The following is a 27,197-nucleotide window of genomic DNA, read 5'->3' as shown; positions in this document are numbered from 1 at the left end:
CACTGTAGCATATCAAGAAAAAAAACCCGATAAACTTCAAACCCTAACAATTTACCCAACATACCTTCAATTTCTTGTGTAGGGCTTCGGTCACTCACTGTAGCATCTCAGGAAAAAAAACCCAATTAAACTTCAAACCCTATTTTGTACGTATCAACGATGACCGATTACTTCTTATAATCACCCAAACGGAATCAATCATCTTTAACCGCTCGATTTTGTGAATCAATTTCATGGGGAAAAGGATTTCGCACAACGATTATTGTGGAGCAGTTTCAGAGTGAAAGAAGGATGTTGTTGACGTTACTTATTTTATGCTACACAAAATGGTCTTTTTTACCCTTTTATGCCTAAAACACCTGCATAAAAGTTCAAAAAATTTACAAAAATGCCATCTTCTATTGTGAACCATTGATTTGTTTAAATAACGGTTGAGATTCATTTCTCTCCATAAATATGTGGTTTAGATTAAATTTAATTAAAAAATGAAGAGAAGAGAAAATAAGTATTTTTGATAATTACACAAGTTTAAACGTTAGTTACACATGTGTAAAAAGTTGATTCGATGTGTAAAAAAATACCATAATTTTTTGTACATCACTTACACTTACGTATTACACATGTGTAAAATAAATTCAAAAAAAAAATTGTTACGTTGAGTTCTTTCGAGTTCTTAACACACATATATATATATAACTCTTGAAATAACGACAAAGCCAAGACCAACACCAATATCATCCTTTCCTTGATGAAACAAAATCCAGACCGCAAACCACAATTACATAGAAACATGGTCATATCTCTCTATTATATTTGCATATATCAGGAACCAATTCCGGGTTGGTCATAGTATATACATACACTCACTCTTAAAAGCCATAAAAATTCAGCCATATAACAAAGACCACCAGCCATTCATAGCTTTGCTGGAAGGACAAGCAAGACTCCCGATTAACTAACTAACGGGAAACTTGCTTTTTCATTCAACAAAATAAAAACACATCACTTTTGTTCCTGTTCCGCTTCCTGTTCCTTTGTAAACTAGGGTAAATGTCCATTCTACCCCTAAGGTTTCATAAATAACCCTGCTTTACTTCATCATCTTTTTTGCTTCTGCAAAAACAAAATTTCATGGGCTCCCAACCTCCAATACTTCTAGAAAATCAATGTCTTCACTCAACTGCAAATCACCAACATTAATGTAATTAATGGTCTGGTTTAAACAAGATACCGATGACATTATTTCATTTTTATGGCGTGTGTTATTCATTACCAAATTACTTGCTTGACCACAAAAGCAATAAGAAAAATGATAATGTTATTCTTCAAGTAGATTCCTAAGTAAACAAATTTAAGGTGATTCCAGTAAAAAAGAACTGCTGTTGAACACAATTTTACAAATGATAAAATAAAGTATATAGATTGCATATTTAGTATTTGCCTAACAAAAAATCATATCAAATATACCCATTTTCATTTTATCGGCATTTATAACCTTCCTTTATGCAAGTATATTATAGATTATGAGTGTTTGTACTGAGAAGGGGAAGGATATAATAAAGTATATTATAAGTTTCATGAAAATGAATATCTTTAATATAAATTTTTTTTAGTATGACATTATTTGAGTTTTTAAAAAAATATGAGAAAGAAGATTTACCTTAGTGACAAGACTAAGAACCAGAACTCGACTTCTGAAACCAGACCTGTTTCTGCATTATATTCACGTCTTACAGAAATTAGTAATCGTTAGGAAATCAGGAATGCAGTCACCAATATGGTCTTGATCAAAACACACCTCATGAGAACCAGAAACTCCTCTTTTCAAAGGCTTTCCCTCACTTAAATTTGAAGAGCCATCTGCATCCTTAGCATTGTAAGATGGTCCACCACGCCGACCACCATGTTTATAGGAGCCTGCATGTTCATCTAAAAATCACTTTCTTATCATATGATAAAAACCTTCATGTTTTTGTTGTTGTATATAAGAATGTATGTGTGTTTCATCAAATGTATAAACCAACCGTTATCAACGGAGAAATAACCACCACGTCCCCCACTCCTTGCAATTGATAGGTTATTCTTCACCTCTCCATGAGTTCCTGTTGAACCTTTTTAAATGAGAAAAATAGCTATAGGGGGAACTGTGCAAATGGATCAACATGTTAAAAGTCGCCCAACGTCTATCATTAATGAATACAACCTCACAATCATCATATTCAAAACTAAGATAAATGAATACAACCTCACAACGTCTATCATTAATGAATACAACCTCACTATAGTTTTTGCAATCACAATTAATGCATAACTCATAAAAAAGCAAAAACTGTTCGTGGGGGCCAACTCAACCTGACGCGTATAGAGTATAGACCCATACTCCTAATTCTGCATTAAACGTCATATGCTGACATTGGAATTTAGGGGTGTAAACGAGCCAAGCCGAGCCCAAGATCAGCTTGTGAGCACTTTTTCAAGCTCAAACTCGGCTCAGGACCGGCATGTATATTATTTATTACTTTATTTGTATACATTTATAATTATTAATTAATATATAAAATGATATATATTATCTAGTTATTTTTTTTTGTTTTAGGGCCAATCGCTGCTTTGGTCCTTAGGATTTAGTCAGAATTGCTATTTTGATCAGCTTTTAATTTTTCGCCAAAAAAACACTGTAGTTTCCAAAACTGTCATTTAAGTCCTCTAGCCTAACGCCACATCCACTAGCACCATTTGATACCTATGTGATTTGATAAAAATACTCTTTACAAAAAAAACGAAGAACATAATTACTAATTGATATATAAGTGTGTGTGTATATATATATAGAATTGATTTCTTTTGAAAACCGCTTTGAGTTTAAGAACTCGAAAGAACTCAACGTAACAATTTTTTTTTTCGAATTTTTTTTCCCACATGTGTAATACGTAAGTGTAAGTAATGTACAAAAAATTACAGTATTTTTTACACACCGAATCGACTTATTACACATGTGTAACTATCATTTAAACTTGTGTAATCATTAAAAATACTTATTCTCTCTCCTGAGTCATTTTTTTAATTCAATTTAATCTCGGCCACATATTTCATATCATTTAATCAAATGTGTGGTCCAAAATTGAGTTCTTAAAGTTCTTACAACTCATCAAGTTCTCAAAATATCTCTTCCCTATATATATATATATATATATATATATATATATATATATATATATATATTAATAACAAGGGCATTTTTGTCAAATCACATAAAAATCAACATAGCTCATGAATAGCATTAGTCTAGTGGACCAGAATGACAAGTTTTGAAAACCACATTTTTATAGTGAAAAAAAAAACAAAAAAAAACTGATCAAAACACCAAATCTGACCAAGCCCGGAGACCAAAACAGCAGTTCACTCTAGATTTTATATAACAGACTTAACAGTTACTATTATACGAGTATATATTTAACACATTAAATAAAAATTATAAAACTAACAGGCTCTTGAGTCAGCTCGAGCTCAATAAGCGAAGCTCGGGTTCGGGCTCATTTATTAAACACGCTTATTTTTAGAATCAAGCTAGTTAAACCTTTGCTCGATTCGGCTTTTAGCGAGCCAATCTCATGTAGCTCACAAGCAGCTCAGCTCGTTTAACTGTACCTTCTGCAGAATCTTGTGGCACTTGTGTGGATTGAGAACTAGAAGACGAAAGGGGTTCATCAGGCCGCTTAAGGGGAGTCCAAACACCACGTTCAGGTCGGTCCTTGTTCCTAGTACTACGTCTGTCATTAGTATTATCATCTGGTAAACCATTGGAAGGCCTAGGTGGCGGTCTTCTCTCCATGTTTGGTGGCTGGTTCTGTTCAGATTGATTTTGTTTGTTCACGAGTATGCTTCTAATCACCCTTCCCTCCCGTTGCTGGTTCTGTTTTGTACCACCAGAACCATGCAAAAGTTTAATAGGTGATGATAAGTTTATCTGGAATCCAAATAACAAATATGTATAAATTAATCAAAGTTTTATGAAAAAAAAAAGAAAATATATTTAATATTTACATTAGGAATTTCTTTCTCTTTTCCTTTCAATAGCAGATTTTTCTTTTTCCCGGTATCAGCAGAACCTGTAAAGGAAAATGCATAAACAAAGCAGTAAGGCTAATTGATACAACTAGGCCTATAAACGAACCAAATGTTTCGTGAGCGGCAGGAAGTTTATTTATTTAATAAACGAAATTTTTTGTTCATCTAAGTAAACTAACAAGCATAAGCACATGTTGCATTTGTTCATTTATGTTTGTTTATTTATAATCATTCGTTTATGTCCGTTTGAATATTAACAGAAGTGTTTGTTTTGGTAGAATCATGATGGATTTGTTTAATGAATCATGAACATACTAACACTAACTTAGATGTGCTTGTTAACCATTTAAATTAATGAATACTTAATGTATTAGACATGTTCACTTGCGTTCGTTTACATTTGCGAAGTGGTTGTTCAGATTTTCAATGAACGAACACGAACATGTTCGTCTTCTTAACATATGAACATGAACAAAAAATGTGTTCACCTATTTGCTCGTGACTTTGTGTTCGTGTTCGGTTAAAGTTTAGTTGAACGAAACATGAGCATGCCCCCATTCGTGTCCGTTCGGATTTTTTACTGGCCCAGATACAACTAATTTTAGAATAAAATAAACACAGTGACAAGCACATACCCTCCAATACTACACTTCCAGATAGAGAAGAACCAGCAGGCTTTTCAGAAAGCTGTTGACCATCACGGTTTTGGATCTGGACATAGGTTGACTTTTCTTTACCACTTCTGCTTTTCCCAGCATCCCTTGGCACATACTGCCAATGAGAAAAACAAGATATTAACCAAAATTTCACTTATAACTGTCATATCCCAACTTGTAGGTTTCATACCATGGTTGTTGAAGTCCTCCTTTCAGAACCACGTTTCACTGCAGCTGAAGTAGAACTTGAAGAGGGCCCGCCACTAGTCCTTGCCAATTTCCCATTAGCCAAGGCCCTCTACATAGGTTACCAAAGAACAAAGAAAGCATGTGCAAATGTGACATGATATATTTATATAGTGGTAATAACAGTTACCATAGAAACTTTTAAGCAAAAAGAGTAAAACTCGTGAAGCAACAAAAACTACAAGATAATGTGAAAGATCTTACACATGTTTTTTTGCCAAATATAAGCAACGGCATTTCCTATCTCACGGCTAATAGCAACTAGGCTTGTAAACGAACCGTACATCCAGTGAACAGTTAGTAAACTGTCCAGTAGGAAGTTCGTTTATCTAATAAACGAACTAACATAAACATATGTCTCACTTGTCCATTTATGTTCGTAAATGTTTGTTCATTTAAATTCGTTTATAACTGTTTGATAAAGTTCATTTATGCTCATCAGTTTAGGCTTGTTTAACTTCTTTTGTTTACTTTCATTAATACATTCCCTTCCAACTTTTTTAGCCTGTTACAACTTAGTCTCGTTTTAATAACTTTTAGGCCCAACACATTATTCTTCACGTTACTTTTAGCTGATTTTAGTTCACTTATGTTCTTTCATCTATGTTCAGTTATGTCAATTCGTTTATACTGTTAACGAACGAACTTAAAACAAAAAACATGCCATTTTCTTCACAAACGAACACGAACAAGAAACCCTTTTTCGCATAATTATTCGTGTCTGCTCATTTGTTCGATTAAAGTTAAACAAACGTACACGAAGTCACGAACATGCTCCATTCGTGTTCGTTCAGTTCGTTAACAAGTGTGATAGCAACATTAAGCTTTTAGATATAGAACATACCCGAGATGCACCCTTGGCGGCTCGTTTCTGGCGAATAAAATCCATTAAAGGAGTAACTATAGGTGCTTCTTTAGCAGCACCTTGAAAACCGAAAATAAAAATATAAGTTGTATTAACCCAATTCCATGTAAAGTCCAATTTTCATTTTTAAGGATCGATTTTATCTCTATTTAAGACTAACCAGCTCGTTCTGCTTCTTTTTTTTCCAACTGTATCTCTGCACTAGGAAGATTCTCAACAGGCTTTGCAAGTAATTCAAGGAATTCAAGGTATTGAGGATCTGTATGTTAATCAAAAGTTAATTATTAATAATTTATGACAAAATTATCATACAAGAGTAACCACTTTAGCCACCTAGATACCTTTGTCAATGGTCCCTTCACGTCCATCTTTCTTAGACCATTGTTTTGGAACACGTTGTGAAGGTGCATACTCCACAATAGTTTTAAATTGTGTACCTAAAACACAATAATACTGTGATTAAATCATGAAACACTAAGGTCTATAAACAAACCGAACTTTCAGTGAACCGTTCGGCGAGACATTCATTTATGTTCATTTATTTAATAAGCAGACGAACATGAACAAAACTTTTGTTCATTTAGTTAAACAAACAAACATGAACACATGTCACAATCATTCATATACGTTCATGATGTTCCTTAGTTTGAGTTTGTTCGTTTATGTTCGTTAGTTTGAGTTTGTTCGTTTATGTATTCTTTTCAATTGTTAGGCCCATTACAATTAATCTAATTGTATTTAGTTGAGGAATGAAACGGTATCAATTGTTTTATAGATCTTGGCCCAACAGATTGATATTTGTGTTTAATTTTAATTGGTCTTTGCTCAGCTATGTTAAATATATTTGTTCATCTATGTTCAGTTATATTCGTTCATGAACCATTCATTTATACTAGTAACGAATGAACATAAACAAGCGTGAACAGTACTTAAGTCAAAAATAAAAGTCAACAAATGCATACTAAAATCAATAAACATGAAAATGATGATGACGGCATTCGAACTGTTAAATGTATATGGTTAGTAACAGTATTAAGAAAACCCTGTTCGTGATAAATCGTTTGTTCGATTAAAGGTAAACAAACGAACACAGAGCCCCTTTCGTGTTCGCATGGTTCATTTACAGGCCAAGAAACACTTAATAAAACGAATGAATACACATATTAAAAGTCAAAAATACAAGTCAACAAACGCATACTAAAATCAATCAACATGAAAAAGATGATGACGGCATTTGAACTGTTAAATGTATATGGTTAGTAACAGTATTACCCTTCTCATTAACAAACACGTGGCCATCAAAAAACTCTGCAAACTCAATAACATCCTCTGGTTGTTTAAAGTCAATGTAGGCTCTAGAATAGGATTGACACTTCAAACTGCAAACATGTTTAACAGAAATTGTTAAAAAAAATATATGCAAAAAAGAGATGCTTTCAGTAACCTAGAAAACATATAGAAAGAGTTCCATATTAGTAAACAGGTAGAATTGTTACAACAGTAACAAGATTTGCATTAAATCACACCAATAGTGGGGCGTCCGTTAAGACGGTTATTAATAAATTATACGTTGACGATAACATGCGCTGTCTTGATATGTAATGTAAAGTTAACTAAAGATCTAAGAGCTGTATCAAGCTCTATCTATTGTCACTCGTGATGTCATTTACCAAAAATGAACGCCAATAAAATTGAGAGATGTCGTGAACAGTTAAGCACAATAAGATAACCATGGGACCCTTGAAAACTAACAAAGCAAATGAAATTAAAGAAGAGTCACGCCTGAAATTTTATTCCCAAAAGATTTGAACTAGCGACAAATTATGGTGCACAAATTATTGATTTATTGATGATGTTCTTTGTCATAATGGTACACAATTATTGAACTAGTGATTAACAATGCAAATAAGGATAAGGTATAGCCACCACATAATCAAGAATGTCGTTTGCAAATATATAAAGTTATTATACCAGATGCACCAGTTAGCAAAAACATTTTGACTACACGAAACTTGGTCCAGTCAAGTTAACACAAACTAATGATAACACTCATGTGCTATAACTCCATCGTTCACCATCAATCATATGCAATCCAAATGATAAACCAATAGCAAACTATAAAACAAAATCGTAAACACAAATATAGAAACCAACATAAAGGTGAGTGTTCTCTTCACAGACTTTTGGTCAATCTTAGGCAAGCATGCTATATGCTTAATATTGCATTTTTCATTTATCTAGCTAGCATATCTCAACCTGCAACTTGTTTTGCTTTCAATGGTTCCACGTTAGTAAGCAGGTAGATTTGGTATAACGGTAACAACATTTACATGAATACACACCAATAATGGGACGTCTGTTAAGAAGGTTGTTTATACGATGATTATGTCATATGTCACCTTGCTATGTAATGTAAAGTTAACTAAAGATCCAAGAGCTGATTCAAGCTCTCTCTCTCTCTCTCTCTCTCTATTGTCAATTGTGATGTCATTTACCAATGTCAAACACCAATAAAATCGAGAGATATCGTTAACTACAACAAGATAATAATAGGACCCCATCAACTAAGAAAGGAAATTAAATTAGAAAAGAGTCGCGTCTGAAATTTTATTCCCCAAGAATTTGGAAAATTCTTTTGTTATTAAAAATATGGCAAGTCAAAAACATATAAAACAATTAGCCTCATATACTCATTTTAAAAAATTGATCATGTTCTTTGTCATTATACTGCACACATTATCAAACAAGTGTTTAGCAAGGCAATTAAGGTTATGGTTCAACACAGATTCAAATACACATGAAGAACGAAACCCTAAATGCACATAACTTAACTTTCCTTCCAAATTAACACAAGTATGAAACATGAAACTTGGCTTTGGTAAGTGGTTTGGGCGTGGCAGTTATATGTTTACCGTATCAAAATAATAAACCATATCCTCCTAATTACTTTTAAAAAAGCATAAAATTGCATAGTGTACTACTAAACAGGTGGAATAATAAGATGGAGGTAAAGCCCTAACCTATTCTTTCCGGAGCGAAAGGAAAACCAGGCGTAGCGACCGGCGAAGCGAGCATCGATTTGGTCGAAGAGCGCCGACTGAGAGATTTTATGGGGCAAGTGCCGAAGCACAACCTTGGTTCGATCGCCTCCCTTCATCCGTCCGTCCGTACAATAATAATATCCACAAAAGCAAACCCTAGATAGAAAGAAAGTATGAAATTGATGGGGGGTTAATCACATCTTTGTAAGTAACCCTAATTATAATATAATTATTATTAAGTGGTAATTGGTTTAAATTAGGTTATTAGAGATTGAAGGTGTATTGTATAGAGATGAAGAAGAAGAAGAAGAAGTTTGTTGTTGTTGTTGGAGTGTTGTTGTTTCGTGTGGTTTTGGGATGATGCATCTTTGTGTTTGGGAATGAAGAAAGAAAGAAAGGATGGTCAAAATCCCCAAATTAAATTAAATTAAAGAGAACAAGACTTTAGAAAGTCGAAACTGTGTCATGATTTGGGGTTTCTTGATGTCTTGATGACATCATTCAAAACAAAAATTTTTTTTTCTTTATAAATCTTTTATTTTTATTTTATTTCTTCAACGTTTTACTATCTCAATACCCGAGTGAGGTTTTTTGAGACGGTATGTTAACTGTTCATACTAATTTTAGCGTTCCATACCCGACTCACTCGAAAACACCATCAAACACGTGGGAAACTCCCATTTAAGTCAGCTTTTGAACTATAGACCTTATGGATGCTAAGCATTAACCATCACTCTCGTGCAAGTTACCTTTTGGATTAAAGATTTCCAATTTTTCCGATTTCAAGTGCTTTCTATTTCCACATGTACAAGTAGTGTATTGGTGCATGTATATACATTTAGGCAAGAAACTATCTCTAATACCTCAATATTGTAATTTTAAAAGTTAATCTCCAACATAATGATATTATTTGTACTCTAATCAATTAACAATACAAGGGTTAAGACGGTCACTGAGATCTCAACGTACTATACTAATGGTAATGGTTCTGAATCGTAATATTTGTTGTTATCGTAGTTTCATGGTCTGTCAATTAAGTGTTATTACAAAATTCATGTTACAAGCTACTAAAAGTTAATATAGTAAAGTGATCATTTCATATCAATTGAGTTCTCGTGTGAAGATATTTATGAACTATCAGCTCGGCTTAAAGGGGTTGATTTTTTGATAACTAGGTAACAACCCGTCGTGTTAAGACGCGAATTTGGTCGGTATTAATTAGAATTGTAACGTAACAAAAATATAAATAAATTAATAAACATATTTATAACCACGTGTAGTTTGTGGCATAATCTATGTGGTACTAGGACTAAACCAATAACAACAAATTATTCATATTAAAAAAAAGTGTGTTATGAGACAGGGAATTGACGCAAATTTGGTCAATATCGGATTATTAGCACTGAAACCGAATTAAAAAATAAATTTGTTAACGTCTAAATGTAACAATTTAACATATCAATGGTCAAATTGGTAATTTAACAGACTGAGAGACTCAAAGTGGAGGGAAATACGGGATCATTCTCACGGCCTGTTGGAGCATATGGAAGACCCGCAACGAAGTCATCTTTCAAAACAAGTCGGATCGAGAAGGCGAAAATCGGAGAGATATTACACCAATTGCTAACAAATTGCCAAACTAAAGTAGCAAAATAGCATGATGTGAAAAGAAGCTCGCTCTATTCTTCACAAAAACAACAGGTTTTCGAGCCCACGACAACATTCCGATTTGCAAGGGCTGTCCGAGTTGATAGTCTATCCATGTCCGCTTTCCAAGCATGCATGTTGACCTTGATAGGGACCCAATTATTCCATTTCATAAAAGAGGCTTACAAAACATAACTTTAGTTAAACGGAACTTATTGTAACAGATTTCTTCTAGCTTTGGCTGGGATGATTTAATCACATATGCAAGCAAGACTAAAACGTCGCTAAAACAGAAAGTTCCCAAATTTTGGTATAAACTACATCGGAATAAAGCAAAACTTAATAACTAAATCAAGTTCCATAATACCAATAGAAGTATGTCTTAATGTTATATTTTAATACTTTTGATTGATAAACCTCTATTATTCGGTTTGCATCTTAAATGTTTGTGGTAACACCACCACCACCATGTGAGTATGGATGGCTAGTTCAAGCCCATGTGGTAATCATTTGCCACTAAATTAACTTATGTTTAAATTGTGTTTAACTTAAATAAATAAATAAAATCTAGAATACTTGCGGGTAGGTGATGTCAATGGTTTTGTAGTTTGTGGGTACTTGAGGGTAAATGTGAGGTGGTAGTGTCGGATTGGCCGGCGCATGGGTAATACCCATGAGTGCCCCATTCATTCTAAAACTCTTTAATAAATTCAACTGATTCTTATAAAAGTTTCATGTTCATCATTCTTTGTATTTGTAGTCAAGTAACACATAACAGTGATACAATATGAACGACCTATAAAATATAACGTGATTGTATAACGTTGCATAATGCTGCCTTTCATGAGTGTCATGGATCATTTCTAGTTGAGTCCTCATGTCTTAAGTGTCTTTAGTCTTCGTGTTCTAAACCATATGTACACTACTTCATTGCTCGTCATGCGCATGAGTTACGATTTGCAAGGTGTGCACCAGTAGAGCATGAAAATCAGACTTTACACAGCGTGCAAATCATATTCAAGCCCATGTCGTACTTTTGTGCTTTCTTCGATTCATCATCTTTTGGATTTTGATTGTGTACATTGTCACTCGTGTTTCATGAGCAGTGTGAAAATCCAATATAAACATATGTACATCCCACTGATAATTTTTAAATTTTTTTACAAATAAAAGTTTCCATTATATAAATTAAAGATTTTAATTCTTTTTCTGGAATTGTGTGTGATCCCTTCCTGGAACGGCAACACCATATCGTCTAAAACACCACCCATGAACGCGGCGATTTTGTAACCGTGATTTACGTGTATGTTAATAAAATAGTAGAGTATAAATATGGGGCTTTGAAAACTGAAGTAAAACATAATCACCCAATCGATTCTGATATTACATTTCAATCACATCAACAACATTTACAAGTGTTTTATCGACCTCAATATCGCAATAAACCACACAAAATAATGATCTTTTCACAGACAGGGAAATAAGAAAGACAAGTTTAGTGTCTAGGTCATATCAATACAAATTTGAGTAAGAAGATTCACATCTTCTCACCATGTATCTCTACATCACCTCCTCATATTCTATTTTTGGCTACCACATCTTTCTCACCAAGAATTTCGCCATTTACACCTGTGTTGATAGATATAATAGTCTAGTTATTTCATAATCATGGAACCCTAAATAAATACTAAAAAATTCCTAGGTCACAAGTACCAATACCCTGCTAAGTGCTAACCAATAGGACCAGTAAAAGGCAAAAACCAGTGGTGCCTCTACTATAGGGCGCTTATTGCAGGGCATGTTCATGCTCGTTTGGTTAAACTTTAACCAAACAAACAACCGCGCACGTACAATTCAACGAGTGGGGCTTTCTAGTCCATGTTCGTTCATTAAGAAAATGCGTGTGTTTGTGTTCGTGTCCCGTTTATGTTCATTTGTTGATAGCATAAATAAATGGTTCAAGAATGTAAATGAACACAAATGGGAGACATAACTGAACGCAGATGAACAAACATAACCAAGTGAACACCAATTAAAAATAAATGTGAACATTAATCTGTTAGGTCAAAAATTAATAAAACTAGACCAAACTGTAACGAACGATATATAAATTTCATAAAACTAGACCAATTGTAATGGTCCTAAAATTTTATATGAATATATAAGCAAACAAATTTAAACAAATGTAACTGGTGAACATAACAAACGTTTGCAAACATAAATCAACAAACGAGAAAAAAAAATTCATGTTTCTCGTTTAACTCAATGAACAAAAAAAATCTGTTCATGTTCGTTCTTTTATTAAATAAATGAACTTAAAAGAAAAAAAAAGTATAATACCAATTGACTGTCAAACTGGGAACACTTGCTAAAAAAATATATATATATAAAAAGGTATTGGTTAGTATCAGAAAAAACTACCTCCATCATATAAACCAGCTCAGTCCCGAAGACCAAGTTCAAGTTCAAGCTCATCATCTTCTTCAAACAACTTTAACAGACGAGCATACTGCTCTTCACGTTTCTTCTTTTGCCATAGCCTGAAAAGGAAAAATGATAATCCCACAACTGTTGCAACCGCGATGCATAATATGAGTATTGTAGATCCACTCATGCTATTTGAAGACGAATGAGCTTCTTGTTTCTTCTCCTCTTGGGGCTTTGAATCGTCTGAAAAACCTGAAACAATATAGCATACAAGAAATCATTGAGCATAGCAAGCTAAGAAACGATGGTACAGTAAGGAATGATAAAAAAAAATACTTGGAGTTCAGTTATAACTCAATAGGATACACTAAAATGAAGCAATTTACAAAACGGTAACTTGACTCCAACAGACAAAAGAATGTGTGCACACGCATTTGGGAAGCAACCAGTAATAAGCCTTTTAGTTCTAAGTTGGGCCAGCAAACTTAGAAATGCTTGTATCCAAAACTGGAACAGTTAAGACTCACAATAAGAGTTGCACAAGATTAAGATTAGTATAGAAGGATAAATCTAATGAGGGATAGATGAACATCATTTAAACTAAGCATCCTTTAGTTAGTGCTACTTTATGTTCTCTGGTAAAAGCTTCTTTCACTAATTCCTCAATTATAAAACTTTATTTTATGTGCCGTGAATATTTGCTATCTATAATTCTTTCCAAAAGCATGAAAAACTGAAATACGAAAAAATATCGACAAAATAATACTTGGTATACAAACTTGTTTCTATGACACATTGTTGTGTCAAATCACTAAAATAAGCTTTATTTTACAACTAAAGGTTGCATCTCCCTGATCCGCTACACATATCTGTCTATCTTTTCATCAAGTAAACCATTCACAATTTCTTCACCCCTTTAGTTCTTTTTACATATTAGTATCCTACAAACCCTAATTTTAACCAAATTTGACCCAAAATTTTTAATCAAGTACAGGACTACCTGACGGAAAGAAAAAATGATTGTTCCTTAGTCCTAACAGTAAAACTTAAAAATGATATCGAACTCATCCCCATATACCTACTTTCGCTACATACTTAAAACCTTGTTTGCCTAATAACTTTAAGCAGCCTCAAAACAAATACAAGGCAGATCAACATATGAAATAGCCTACACAAGCAAGTTTCACTGGCTCCTCTATTGTCTCATTTCCTAACCCTAATTTCTAAAGCAAACACACACCTAATGAGTAATAAAACACATAGCAACATATCATGATCAAATCAAATACAATTCAATCATTCCTAACAGATATAGCAAATCATTGAACTTAGCAAACAAGACAAAAACGAGCACAATAAGTAATGATAAATAATAGCCGGAGCTCAGTTATACCTCAATAGCATATCCTATACTAAAAATGCCAATTCACAATCTGGTAACTTGACTCCATCGGACACATAAATGTTTGCACACGCATTGCGAAGCAAATAATAATCCTTCTAATCATAATTTCTAAGTTATAAAAGTTGTACATAATTACTATAGAAAGAAATTTAATGAGGGATGGATAGACATTATATAAACTAAGCATCTTTTATTTCATGCTACTTTATGTTCTTTACTAAACTTCTTTAGTTAATCCATGAATCCCTCAAAGGTTCTGCTGCAAACCACCTATAAAACTTTATTTCATTCTGGAAATACTGAAAATATATGCCAGTTAATGCGGTAAAAAATCAAAAGCCGGTCAAGGACTGATATTTGAGATATCTGTTATCGCGGTGGGATATCGATAATTTTTATATAATGTAGAATATATATATATATATATACACATGTATAAAAATGTAAACATATATAATATTAATAGTAATATCAAAAGTCAAAAGTGTCAATAATTGAAACATGATCTAATCGTAAGCCATGAAATGTTCCTGAGTCCACATCAACCAAGGCATCAAAATATCAGTCAATATCGGTTAAAATATCACCTGAGAATACCGGTAGTTCGGTTACTTCGGTACGGGTATTCTGGCCGATATTTGACCTGATATTTTGCTGGTAGATCGATAACCGACATATCACCGATATCCCACTGATATATCGCCAATATTAACTACATAGGAGCGAAAATAAAAATAAGATCAAATATCGAAAAAATAATGCGAGGTATAGAAACTTTCTTATATAACAAAATCACTAAAATAAACTTTATTTACAACAGGGAGTTGCATCTCTCTTGTCTGTTATAAATATAAGGGATTCATAGAATAGTAATAAACTTTAACCATTGTACCAATTTGGTTACTCTAACTTTATTTGTTTAAATTAGATTACTTACAAACTTTTTTTGTCTCAATTAGATTACTCACAAACGTTTATTTATTTTGTCTCAATTAAATTATATGATGAATTTCTTGTTATCTTTTTTTTTGAATTATTATATCATTTTTTTGAACGGCTAATTATTATATCATTTGACTAAATTAATGTTAGATAAATTTAATTTATTTTTTTTAGAATTTTAACCATACGTTTAAGCTTAAATGATAAAAAGTTAATTAGTGTATGAAATTTAAAAACTAAAAGTATCTTAATAAAAAGAGTATTTCTAATAATAACAAAATTGAAATGTGGTGTACGAAACAAACAAACGTAATTTTTTTATATATTAATAATAAAAAAACATGTTTTTTTTTAATTTGTCAATTTCTTTAATTAATAAAAATCCATGTCACTAATTTTAAATTCCATATCATCGGTCCACATCACCGTTTACAAAATTTTTTAAATGAAAAATATGTCACGTCAGCATAATTATCTACCTAAATGATAAAAACCGTATAATTAGTACATAGGTGAAACTTGAGAGATCTAAATGAGACAAAAAAAATTTGTGGGTAACCTAATTGAGACAAAAAAAGTTTGTGAGTAACATAACTGAAACAAAAAAAGTTTCAGTAACTTAATTGGTGCAATGGTGAAAGTTTGTTACTATTCTATAAAGTGGCCCCTAGATATAAGCCATTTTATCAAGTAAACCTTTCATCATTTCTTACCCCTTTTGTTGTTTTTACAAATCCGTCCCTACAAACCTTAACTTTAACCAACATTGACTCAAAAGCACATCAGGCACACCATTTTAAACCAAACACAGGACTACTTGACAGAACGACAAAAAGACGGTTCCTTAGTTAGTCCTAACAGAAAAACTAGAAGATGATATCGAAATCATTATTCATTTCTATATACATATTTTCACTACATACTTCAAACCTCGTTTGCTTAATAACTTTAAGCAGCCTCAAAAGAAATACAAGGCAGATCAACACATGAAATCCCCCAATGTCTGATTTCCTAACCCTATAATTCCTAAAGCAAGCCACACGTAATGAGTAATAAAACACATAGCAACAGATCATGACCAAATCAGACACAATTCAATCAATCCTACCTAGCTCATACACAAGATATGCATAAGTCAAATAATACTAGAACACATAGCAGATCACAATTTAAAACAACACACAGTCACGGATACAAATAACCAAATTAAAATTCAAGGCTAAAACCATCGATTAAAGCATATCACCATATCCTATACTTAAAATGGGTACAAGAAGTAATAGTAAAAAATAACCAGAGCCCAGTTATACCTCAATAGCATACCCTATACTAGAAAAGTGCAATTCACAATCAGATAACTTGACTCCATCGGACACATAAACGTTTGCTAACAGAAAAGCTAAAAGATGATATCGAATTCATGTCTATATACATTAAAAAACCTTGTTTGGCTAATAAGTTTAAGCAGCCTGAAAACAATCACAAGGCAGATCAAGATATGACTAATGGAGTAATAAAAGTAACAGATGATAACCAAATCAGACACAATTCCTAACACTTAATAAACATAAAAGTCAAATTGATCACAATTCCTAACACACAGTCACAGATAAAAAAAATCAAATCGAAAGGAAGGAACCTGAGAGAAATTGAAGGGAAAGTATGAACAAGAACCCTAACGATCTCCGATGTGAGATCTTATTATTATTATTATTATTATTATTATTATTATTATTATTATTACTACTCATCTTTCTTTCTCTTCTTCTTCTTCGGGGGTGTGAAAGAAAAGAAAATAAAAGAAAAGAAAACATCGACGCTATTACTTTTCAAAATGCCCCTCAACTTTCTAACAACTTCCAAACCACATGCTCTCTTTGGTATATATCACAAAAAAAAAAAAAAAGCATACTCTTGGATCTTGTAAAAAAGCATTAAAAATATAAAATTAGCTAAACCAAGTTAAATACTAATAAATACAAGTTTTTCTTAATACGAAAGATTCGAAATATATTCCCGAGTCGGGTAAACGAATACGAATTCAAATACGAAAAATCCGAGATGTTACAGTATCCCCTACTTTTGTGAATTTCGTCCTGAAATTAGAGAAAACTAAAACAAAACAATGTTTAAAATAATTAAATTTTTAGGAAAAACATTTAGATAAATTTTTCATAACATGGAACTTTGCGTAGCCGAAGCAACGCTCCAAATGAAAATCTGATAAGGGCATTTATATATAGGATGTATCAGCGGCGTATCCACCATGTTCTTATCATCTTATCATTTGTACCGTTACACAAAACTACTTTCGGTTATATATTATGACACACAATTGCACATAACATGATTTTCATGCGACAACTTTGATAATTATGTTCCTGACCATAATTACTTTTATCATCGGATGATCCACATGCTTCGGCCCATCGTGTGGGTTTACAAAAACATTTGAAAATATAATCTCAATGGTAAAATAGAAATTTTTTAGATGGAAGAGTTATAAGTGAGATTAAAATTTATAGCTGAGTTATTTAAAATGGTGAATTTTGTAAAACAACCCTTCAATAAACATAATAATTTTTTTATTTTAAAAAAAATTGATAATAAAATTTCTTTGAGTTAAAATTTTTGAATAAGATTACAAAACAAATTTATCAGGGCAGATAAGAATAAGAGGACAAACATTTAGTTTAGGAGATAAGATAAATTCTATCCGAGATACATAGAAAGTAGAAATAGGAATGCAATGAGAATAAATAGCTAGTACTTCAATGATTCATAAAACATCAATCAAAAAATTTTTAAAGAGTCGATACAATGCAAAAATCAATTTAAATAAGATAAAATACGACGAGCGACGAAACTCTTCTGGTAGCTTGAATCCTTAATTGTGCATGACTTGAAACCTTGGAACTTGAGCATCTTGAATGATTTGATCCATAATAGCTTGAGTAAACGAGGAGGTTGGATTTGACATGGCTTGGATTTGATGAAGATAAGCACGACGAGGACACATGTTGCGAAGATGGTTCGGGTTTCCACAATGGTAGCAGACATGCATAGTTGCAACACCGGATTGAGTAGACGGCACGATATCGGTTCGAGAGAACGGGTGTCACAAATTGATGTGGGAAAGTTGGTGCACTAGGGTTTTGACAGCAAGTATTAGAAAAAATGGCCATAATGTTACAATTGGTGCAAAGACGACATGTGGAGTTGGACGGGTGGTGACGGTTGCAAGTATTGCAGATGGGATGCGGCCCTTATAGGGTTTCTTGTCTATGACAAACTGAAATTTTCTTACTTTTTCAGACACTCATCACGACTTGACTCAAATTTTCGGGACGAAAATTCTTTAACATGGGAATAATGTGACAATCGTCAATTTCAGGTTAACTCCGTTAACTCAACTCCATTAATTCAAACTTAAGATCATTGAATCTATAACGCACACTTCATTACATTTAAACTAGGGTTTAAATGACGCTTAACACTTACTACATGTGTAGTCTTTCGGGAATTGCACCGAAACGCAAACGAGTTGACGCAAACGATTGATGAATAAACGAAAAACGTCAAAACAGTAATTATGTGATAATTATGTGTTAGACTTATGTGTTATGTGATAACATGGTTATAAACGTTAACTCAAGATGTAAACAAGTTAGTTTAAGCTAGGAAAAGTAATACTTAGAAGTGGAGGGGCCAAAGTGTAACATAGTATTCTATAAATAATAACAATAAACAAACCCTAACTCTTATTTTCTTTCTCCCAACTTCCGATCGGTCTCTCTCTCCCTTGCTCCCTTGGCTGCCGTCACCTTCACACACACATACAACCATCAAATCAAGCCCTTGATTGAAGAATTAGGTGCTAGGAAGGTATAATTGATTATCCTATACATCCTTATTACTTGATTTTGATGTTTGTTGGGCTAACTACAAACCCTAGCTGCCGTTTTCATGTGTGCATGTAACCAATATGATTGTTGTTGATTGAGTAATGATATGATAACTAGTATTGATATTGTTACATGTTGATTGTTGTGTCTATGAATTGAGTTCAAACAAAAACCCTAATCATGTATGTAATGGGTAATTGATGTGCATGGATGGTGTTTATGGAGTCTAGAGTGTTATATGAATGCATGATAGTTCATAGATTGTTAATATGTTAAGTTTGGATGCAAACAGTTTCTGGACAGAATGTGTTATTGATGTTTAAGTGACTGTAACGAAGTGTAAATGTGAAAATTGGTTGAGATTATTGATACTACAGTAAACTAGGTTGAGTCTAGTTTCTAAAGAATATAAACTTGCAATTTTTGACAAGTAGAAGTTAACTTTTATGATTTTACAAAAACGTTGTGCAAAGCTGAGCTGTTAGACCTGCTATTAGGTTGTTTTGTAAATGTTATATCTCATGAACTACGAGACCAATTGGGTTGGTTCAACTTCTGGGAGTTGACTCATTGAGTTAGGAACCTAACCCAAGTGGTCTTGCATTTATTGGATTTTTCGTTTAACGGGAATTGCAAATAACATTCTGTTGCGCATGAATTTGACTGTTGTGAGTTTGCTGTAATGATTTGATGATTGTGAGAAAACTATGTGGATTAAAAATATAATAAAATATGTTCTGGAAACCTAAGACATATATGCTTCTGTGATGATTTTTGGTAAATTAATTGAGATGCTATGATCGGTGGAATAGTACAATCTTTCAAGTAGAATTTCTGTCTTGGTGAAACTAGCTGCTGAGTTTTATGAAAATGCATGAAACATGATACTTGCTAATTTATTATTGTGTTTTGACCAAAATGCCCTTGCGGGAAATAATAGCTAATTGATTGTAATGATTTGACCAAATTGCCCTTGCGGGGAATAATTGCTAATTGATTGTAATGATTTGACCAAATTGCCCTTACGGGGAGTAATTGCTAGTGATGTACTTTATGAATACGTGACACGTAAACAATTGTTCACACATGTATTGTATCACGAACGTACTTGTTAAAGTCACACACGATTCACAAACGAAACACGAGACATGTTATGTGCATAGGTATTATGTGCCGGGTCTAGAGACTCGATAATATTCCGACACTTAGAAAAATCTCTTTGTTGTTTTAGAACGCTAGAGAGAGTTTTTCTGTGACGCGCATCTTGGTGATTTAATTTGGGGAATTTCTTCGCAAACAGTGAGTTTCACTTTCCCCTTTTAAACTGTTTTAAACGCTTTTCACTTGGGGGAGATAACATACTCCGAAACGCATTTAAGATTTTGTTAATATAGATTATATATCACTTGTAAAGACTAAGTGGCACAAACGCAATAACGAAAGTCCTTCATAAAATCGAACCGGTTAATATTTGGATAATAGCGAGTCACTGTTGAGTAGTACTACTGGGTTTGACAAACCCCACCCAACGCTAAACTCGACTGGAGGTCGAGCGGGTGTAATCTTGGCTAAACACATACCATGGTCTGGATGACCTGGTGGCAAGGCAAATTGATAAACAGTCAGCTTCGGTGTCGAACACTTAGTAATACTTGCTTTATAGGCTAGCTACCTATAGATATATAATTGACATAACACTATCTGGTAACGCAAAACGCTGTAACGCAAAACGCTTAACGCAAAACGCTGTAACGCAAAACGCTGAACGCAAACGCTAAACATTTATTTTTATATAACTTGTGAACTCACCAACCTTGTGTTGACACTTTTAGTATGTTATTCTCAGGTAGCCGAGGCGGGCGCGCGGTTTAGAAACATGCATTGCTTGAAAACGCTTTTGTTATGCGAACTTATTTTTAACGGTTATCATTGGTTTTAAGTCGTCCTGCGTGACGCAACTTTTGGTTAAAGGTTTTTTTTTACGCTTCCGCATTTAATTACTCGTAAACGTTTTCATGGTTTTGAAACTTTGTTTTATGGTTTGATTATAACTGATGATTCCGATCCTGTTAGTTCACACCCTCTGACGGTAAAACTTCGTTAGTGGATTTGGAGTGTGTGACAGATTGGTATCAGAGCCATTAGTTAAAGCGAACTAGAAGCTGCATGCATACTAGACTATAACCGCGACGACCCATTAGTTGTAATGATACGCACTGCATAGGTTTGTGTAGTCTTGTAATCTTATCTCTTTACCTCTTTCACTCATACGCGCGCGCATACACGGCTTACCTGTAGGAATGTCGACGCCGCCATCCTCATCACCATCTGATCCGATGACTCATGCTCACGGGAAGGAACCGCAGTTACCTACCGCATCGCCACCCCGAGTAGTCCCGGAACTCGAAGCTCCCGCACCAAGAGGTACCGCTTATCCGGAGGCATATACGAAAACGATGTTAGCTGGGATTGGTACCCTAACATGATCAGACGTATGGTCTATCGCGAACAAGTTCCCCCGTTACCTCACCCGAACCATCCTGCTTACCCCAACACCCTACCACCCATAACCGAACCTGTAGAGCGAGTTCTCGCAGCTGTTGTTTCATGTTTGGAGCGTGATGTGGGTTACATGCGCTATACGAGAGCGAACGTTTCCGGACTGTTAAAAGACGGAACCGAGACTAAGGAGGAGATTGCCCGCATGGCAGCGGCAATGAAGGAAATGCAAGAGGCTAGTGATCAACAGATGAAGATTATGAGGAAGATGCAAGCCGAGATGATAGACTTGCAAGAGCAACTCCAAGTAGCAAGGACCCGAACCGAGATAGCTCTAGAGCGTTGCGATGTCTTACAAATGCAACTTGCTTAGAACGCAGCCGAACCTGAGGCAGAGCCTGAGGCCGAGCCTGAGGCAGAGCCTGAAGAAGATCCCGAGGAAGATCTCGAGGAGGAACCTGAAGAAGAACCGGAGGAAGAACCGGCTGAGGAGGAGGCACACTCAGAGGTGTCCTCAGATGATGACATCTAGTGATGATGACACCTAGATGGAGGGGTTGTCTCCATCCGAACTATTATTTTCTATGATTTTAAGGATTGATTGAAAATACTTTGTAGCGAATACAATGGTTTTAATCATGAATTATTAATTAGATTAATATATGGTTGTGATGTGATGTTGTTTCTTTTTTCTTTCTTACCTATCCTTTTTATTACATGTATGGTGTGTTGTATATGAAAGAAAAATTCATGTTTAACATTTCATACTGTGATTCTAGGAAATGGCTGGAAGAAATGCTGGACACGGACGTGGTAACATCAACTTGACTGCAGCTGAACTCCAAACTCTGCTGAACGACCATGCAGCGGCCGCTTTAGCCGCACATGTTCAGAACCAAGCTGGAGGTCCAAGTGGAACGTGTACCTTCAAGAACTACCTTGACTGCAAGTCCAGTACGTTTAAGGGCACTGAGGGAGCTATAGGCTTCCTGCGTTGGGCTGAGAAGGCCGAGTCGGCATTTGAGTTGTGCACCTGTCCACCTGCCAGTAGGGTCAAATTCGCTGCTGGAACACTTGAGGATTCTGCCATCACTTGGTGGAATTCAAACGTGCAGATCCTTGGATTGGAACTGGCTAACGCGATGAACTGGGTGGAGTTCAATAACATGATGCGAGAGGAGTACTGTCCGAGAGAGGAGATTTCGAAGTTAGAGTCAGAATTTTGGTCACTGAAGATGGTGGGCTCAGAAATTGAAGCCTACACTACCCGTTCTCACGAGTTGGCTGTGATGTGTCCGCGGATGGTGGATCCGCCTAGTAAGAGGATTGAGATGTATATCGATGGGTTAGCACCGCAGATTCAGGGCATGGTGACGTCTTCCAGACCAGCCACGATTCAACAAGCGATCCGTTTAGCTCACAAACTGACGGATCAGGCTGTGACCCAAGGTGCGTTACCACCTAGGGGTTCAACCGCTAAAGCCCGTGACAACCCGAGCAATGACAACAACAGCAACAGCAACCCGAGCAACGGAAAGAGGAAGTTTGACAACACCAGATCCTCATCCTCGAACCTCCCACCGCAACAACACTACCGTAAGCCCGAATTCACTCGGAGCTTTAACAATCAGAGTCACAACAACAATAACAACGGTAGCGGGCAGGGTTCGAGCGGATATGCTGGGAAATATCAGAAGTGCAATAGGTGCAACTATCATCATGTTGGCCAGTGTGACCGTGTCAAGTGTCAAAGATGCGGAAAGATGGGTCACCAGGCGAAGGAATGTAGAGGAGACCTTGCGGCAAAGGGTACTCCTAAACCACCTATGACGACGAAGGGATGTTTTGAATGTGGGCAGGAAGGTCATTTCAGGAAAGATTGTCCCAAGCTGAAACAGAACGACAACAATGGAGGTAATGGAAGTGGCAGTAGTGGTGGAAGCAATGGCAAAGGAAGGGCGTTTGTAATTGGGTCGGGTCAAGCCCGCAATGATCCGCACGTGGTGACTGGTAAGTTCCCTATGAACGATTGTTTTGCTTCTGTATTGTTTGACACTGGAGCTGATAGGAGTTTTGTGTCGAAAGCCTTTAGCCAACTCTTAGACTTAACTCCAACTCCGTTCGATGCTAAGTTTCCTGTTGAATTAGCTGACGGTAAGACTATAGTAACGACTCACGTACTTGCGGGATGTAAGTTAAAACTGTCAGGTCATGTTTTTGATATCGACCTTATTCCTTTTACGCTTGGTAGTTTTGATGTCGTGGTCGGCATGGACTGGTTATCCGAGAACCGAGCGGAGATTTTTTGCCACGATAAGATAGTTCACATTACCACCCCATCCGGCGAGATCATTTCGGTCCGCGGTGAGAGAAGCGGCTGACCACCAGCATCATTACCCTCATGAAGGCGCAGAAGTACCTACGAAAGGGTCATCCGGCGATTTTGGCGCAGATCGTTGAGAAACCCGCGGAGGAGAAACGAATTGAAGATATACCTGTTGTGCGAGATTTTTCGGAAGTTTTCCCGGAGGATTTTCCCGGACTTCCTCCTATTCGTAAAGTCGAATTCCAAATCGAGTTGACACCCGGTGCAGCACCCATAGAACGAGCCCCGTATCGGCTCGCACCGGCGGAGCTTCAGGAACTGTCCACTCAGTTGCAAGATTTGTTGGATAAGGGTTTTATCCGACCTAGCTCATCGCCATGGGGAGCCCCTGTCTTATTTGTCAGAAAAAAGGACGGGACTTTCCGAATGTGTGTCGACTACCGGGAGTTGAACAAGGTGACGGTCAAGAACCGTTATCCTTTACCCCGAATCGATGATTTGTTTGACCAGCTTCAAGGATCGAGTTACTACTCGAAGATCGATCTGCGATCTGGTTACCACCAACTGAGAGTGCGCGAGGAAGATATCTCAAAGACGGCTTTCAGAACACGGTATGGTCACTACGAGTTTTCGGTTATGCCTTTTGGCCTAACCAACGCACCAGCTGTATTTATGGATCTCATGAATCGAGTATGCAAGGCGTACCTCGACAAGTTTGTGATTGTGTTCATTGACGATATTCTCGTCTACTCCAAGAACGAGGCTGACCACGAAGAACACTTAAGGGTAATTCTGGAATTGCTGAAGAAGGAACAACTGTATGCTAAACTCTCGAAATGTGAATTTTGGCTTCGCGAGGTTCACTTTTTAGGGCATGTGATCAACGAGATTGGTATCCATGTCGATCCCGGTAAGGTAGAGGCCATCAAAAACTGGGAAGCACCTAAGACTCCGAATGAGGTGCGGCAATTCCTAGGACTGGCCGGCTACTACCGGCGTTTCATCGAGGGATTTTCAAAGATTGCTCAACCCCTCACCGCTTTGACTCACAAAGGCACTAAGTACAATTGGGGTGACGCGCAAGAATCCGCTTTTCAACTGTTGAAAACCAAACTTTGTAGCGCCCCTATTCTAGCCCACCCCGAGGGAACGGAAAATTTTGAGGTACACTGTGACGCATCTATACAAGGTCTCGGTTGTGTGCTGATGCAACTCGAGAAGGTTATAGCCTACGCCTCTCGACAACTACGGGTTCACGAGAAGAACTACACGACCCATGATTTGGAACTTGGAGCTGTGGTGTTCGCTCTTAAGATATGGAGGCATTACTTGTACGGTACCAAGTTTACCATTTACACCGACCACAAGAGTCTCCAACATATCTACGATCAGAAGGAGCTGAACATGCGACAGCGCCGTTGGGTCGAGCTGCTCAAAGATTACGATTGTGCCATCAAGTACCACCCTAGCAAGGCCAATGTAGTGGCCGACGCCCTCAGCAGAAAAGAAACAGATAAACCCAGACGGTGAGAGCATTGCAACTCACGATTCATGCCAGCTTACCCGATCAGATTCGCGATGCGCAACTTGAAGCTTTGAAAGATGACAATCTTCCATCGGAACTCATGCGGGGCATGAACAAGCAATTTGAAACCAGATCGGACGGGGTCCGATATTTTGAGAACCGGATTTGGGTTCCACGGTACGGAGAGTTGAGAACTCTAGTGATGGACGAAGCTCACAAGTCCCGATATTCTATCCACCCTGGCTCAGATAAAATGTATCATGATTTAAAGGCACTTTACTGGTGGCCGAACATGAAAGCCGACATTGCCACCTACGTGAGCAAATGCTTGACTTGTGCCAGAGTCAAGATAGAATACCAGAAACCATCTGGCCTACTGCAACAACCGGAACTCCCAATGTGGAAATGGGAACCATCTCAATGGATTTTATCACGGGTTTACCTAAGACACCGACGGGATGCGATACCATCTGGGTGATCGTTGACCGGTTGACTAAGTCTGCACACTTCTTAGCGATTAAGGAATCGGACAAAATGGAAAGACTAACTCGTGTTTACATGAAAGAAGTGGTGTCTAGACACGGAGTGCCTGTCTCGATCATTTCCGATCGAGATTCTCGTTTCACTTCGCACTTTTGGAAGTCGCTGCAAAGCGCACTAGGCACCCGTCTTGATATGAGCACAGCATACCATCCTCAGACGGATGGGCAAAGCGAACGAACTATTCAGATCCTGGAAGATATGTTGCGTGCATGCGTATTGGATTTCGGAAAAAGTTGGGAACCTCACTTACCTTTGGTAGAGTTTTCGTATAATAACAGCTACCACGCAAGTATTAAAGCAGCGCCGTTTGAAGCGCTGTACGGACGGAAGTGTCGATCACCACTCTGCTGGGCAGAGGTGGGTGACAGCCAAATCACTGGTCCAGAACTGGTACTCGAAACTTCGGAAAAGATTGTTCAAATCCGAAATCGCATGGCAGCAGCGCGAGATCGCCAAAAGAGTTACGCCGACAAGCGCCGAAAACCTCTCGAATTTCAAGTGAACGATCGAGTGTTACTCAAAGTCTCACATTGGAAAGGTGTGGTTCGCTTTGGGAGGCGAAACAAACTCAACCCACGATATGTTGGTCCCTATCGAATAACTGAGCGCATTGCTCCGGTGGCGTACCGACTGGACCTACCAACAGAACTCAGTGGTGTACACAATGTTTTTCACGTATCGAATTTGAAGAAATGCCTATCTGATGAAACCCAAGTAGTTCCTTTGGAAGAACTGCAAGTTGATGAACAGCTACGCTTCATTGAAGAACCAGTCGAAGTTTTGGATTGGGAAACCAAGACGCTCAAGCACAGCAAAATTCCAATCGTTCAGGTTCGTTGGAACTCGAGACGTGGACCGGAGTTCACGTGGGAACGCGAGGATCAAATGATGAAAAAGTATCCTCACCTTTTTGAAGGGCTAACCAAACACAGAAAACCGCGAAACCCGGAAAACCGTCAGACATCACCGGAGGTATGAATTAAATTTCGGGACGAAATTTCTTTCTACTAGGGGATGATATGACAAACTGAAATTTTTTCTTACTTTTTTAGACACTCATCACGACTTGACTCAAATTTTCGGGACGAAAATTCTTTAACAT

At 36.4% G+C, this 27,197-nt stretch overlaps 1 protein-coding gene and 1 long non-coding RNA gene across 3 annotated transcripts; both read right to left on the bottom strand.

The window, feature by feature from the left end:
- Window positions 1–731: 731 nt before the first annotated feature.
- LOC143579282 (regulator of nonsense transcripts UPF3-like) lies at window positions 732–9,043 on the bottom strand. Of its 2 annotated transcripts, none has more exons than XM_077062628.1 (13): window positions 8,856–9,043; window positions 7,108–7,214; window positions 6,177–6,272; window positions 5,996–6,094; window positions 5,815–5,894; window positions 4,915–5,022; window positions 4,704–4,839; window positions 4,045–4,109; window positions 3,649–3,967; window positions 2,025–2,111; window positions 1,799–1,917; window positions 1,661–1,712; window positions 732–1,180 (listed from the first exon to the last, which is right to left on the bottom strand). In XM_077062628.1, the coding sequence occupies exons 1-12, from the start codon at window positions 8,990–8,992 to the stop codon at window positions 1,674–1,676; spliced, it is 1,392 nt and encodes a 463-aa protein (XP_076918743.1). In that variant the 5' UTR covers window positions 8,993–9,043; the 3' UTR covers window positions 732–1,180; window positions 1,661–1,673. The 2 variants fall into 2 exon arrangements, with proteins under 2 accessions (XP_076918743.1, XP_076918744.1); XM_077062629.1 differs by having other exon boundaries at window positions 2,025–2,102.
- A 2,728-nt stretch (window positions 9,044–11,771) lies between these two features.
- On the bottom strand, window positions 11,772–17,043 carry LOC143579283 (uncharacterized). The gene is made up of 3 exons (XR_013143432.1): window positions 16,937–17,043; window positions 12,945–13,202; window positions 11,772–12,152 (listed from the first exon to the last, which is right to left on the bottom strand). It is a non-coding gene; the product is annotated as an uncharacterized LOC143579283 (long non-coding RNA).
- Window positions 17,044–27,197: the final 10,154 nt, after the last annotated feature.

The sequence above is a fragment of the Bidens hawaiensis genome, unplaced genomic scaffold (genome assembly GCF_021521415.1).
Source record: "Bidens hawaiensis isolate Kalapana, Puna unplaced genomic scaffold, B.hawaiensis_p1.1 tig00029646_1, whole genome shotgun sequence".
NCBI classification, from domain to species: domain Eukaryota; kingdom Viridiplantae; phylum Streptophyta; class Magnoliopsida; order Asterales; family Asteraceae; genus Bidens; species Bidens hawaiensis.
The sequence above is the reverse complement of the archived record's forward strand: the minus strand, read 5'-3'. Positions and strand labels throughout refer to the sequence as shown.

Bases quoted from the DNA above. Each gene is read 5' to 3' on its own strand.
- LOC143579282 (XM_077062628.1), bottom strand. From the start codon at position 8,992: ATGAAGGGAGGCGATCGAACCAAGGTTGTGCTTCGGCACTTGCCCCAT. The intron at 6,095-6,176 runs GTATCTAGGTGG...ATTAACATACAG, and splicing joins TGAAGGGACCATTGACAAAG to ATCCTCAATACCTTGAATTC. The intron at 2,112-3,648 runs GTACAGTTAAAC...TCATTTAAAAAG, and splicing joins GCCACAAGATTCTGCAGAAG to GTTCAACAGGAACTCATGGA.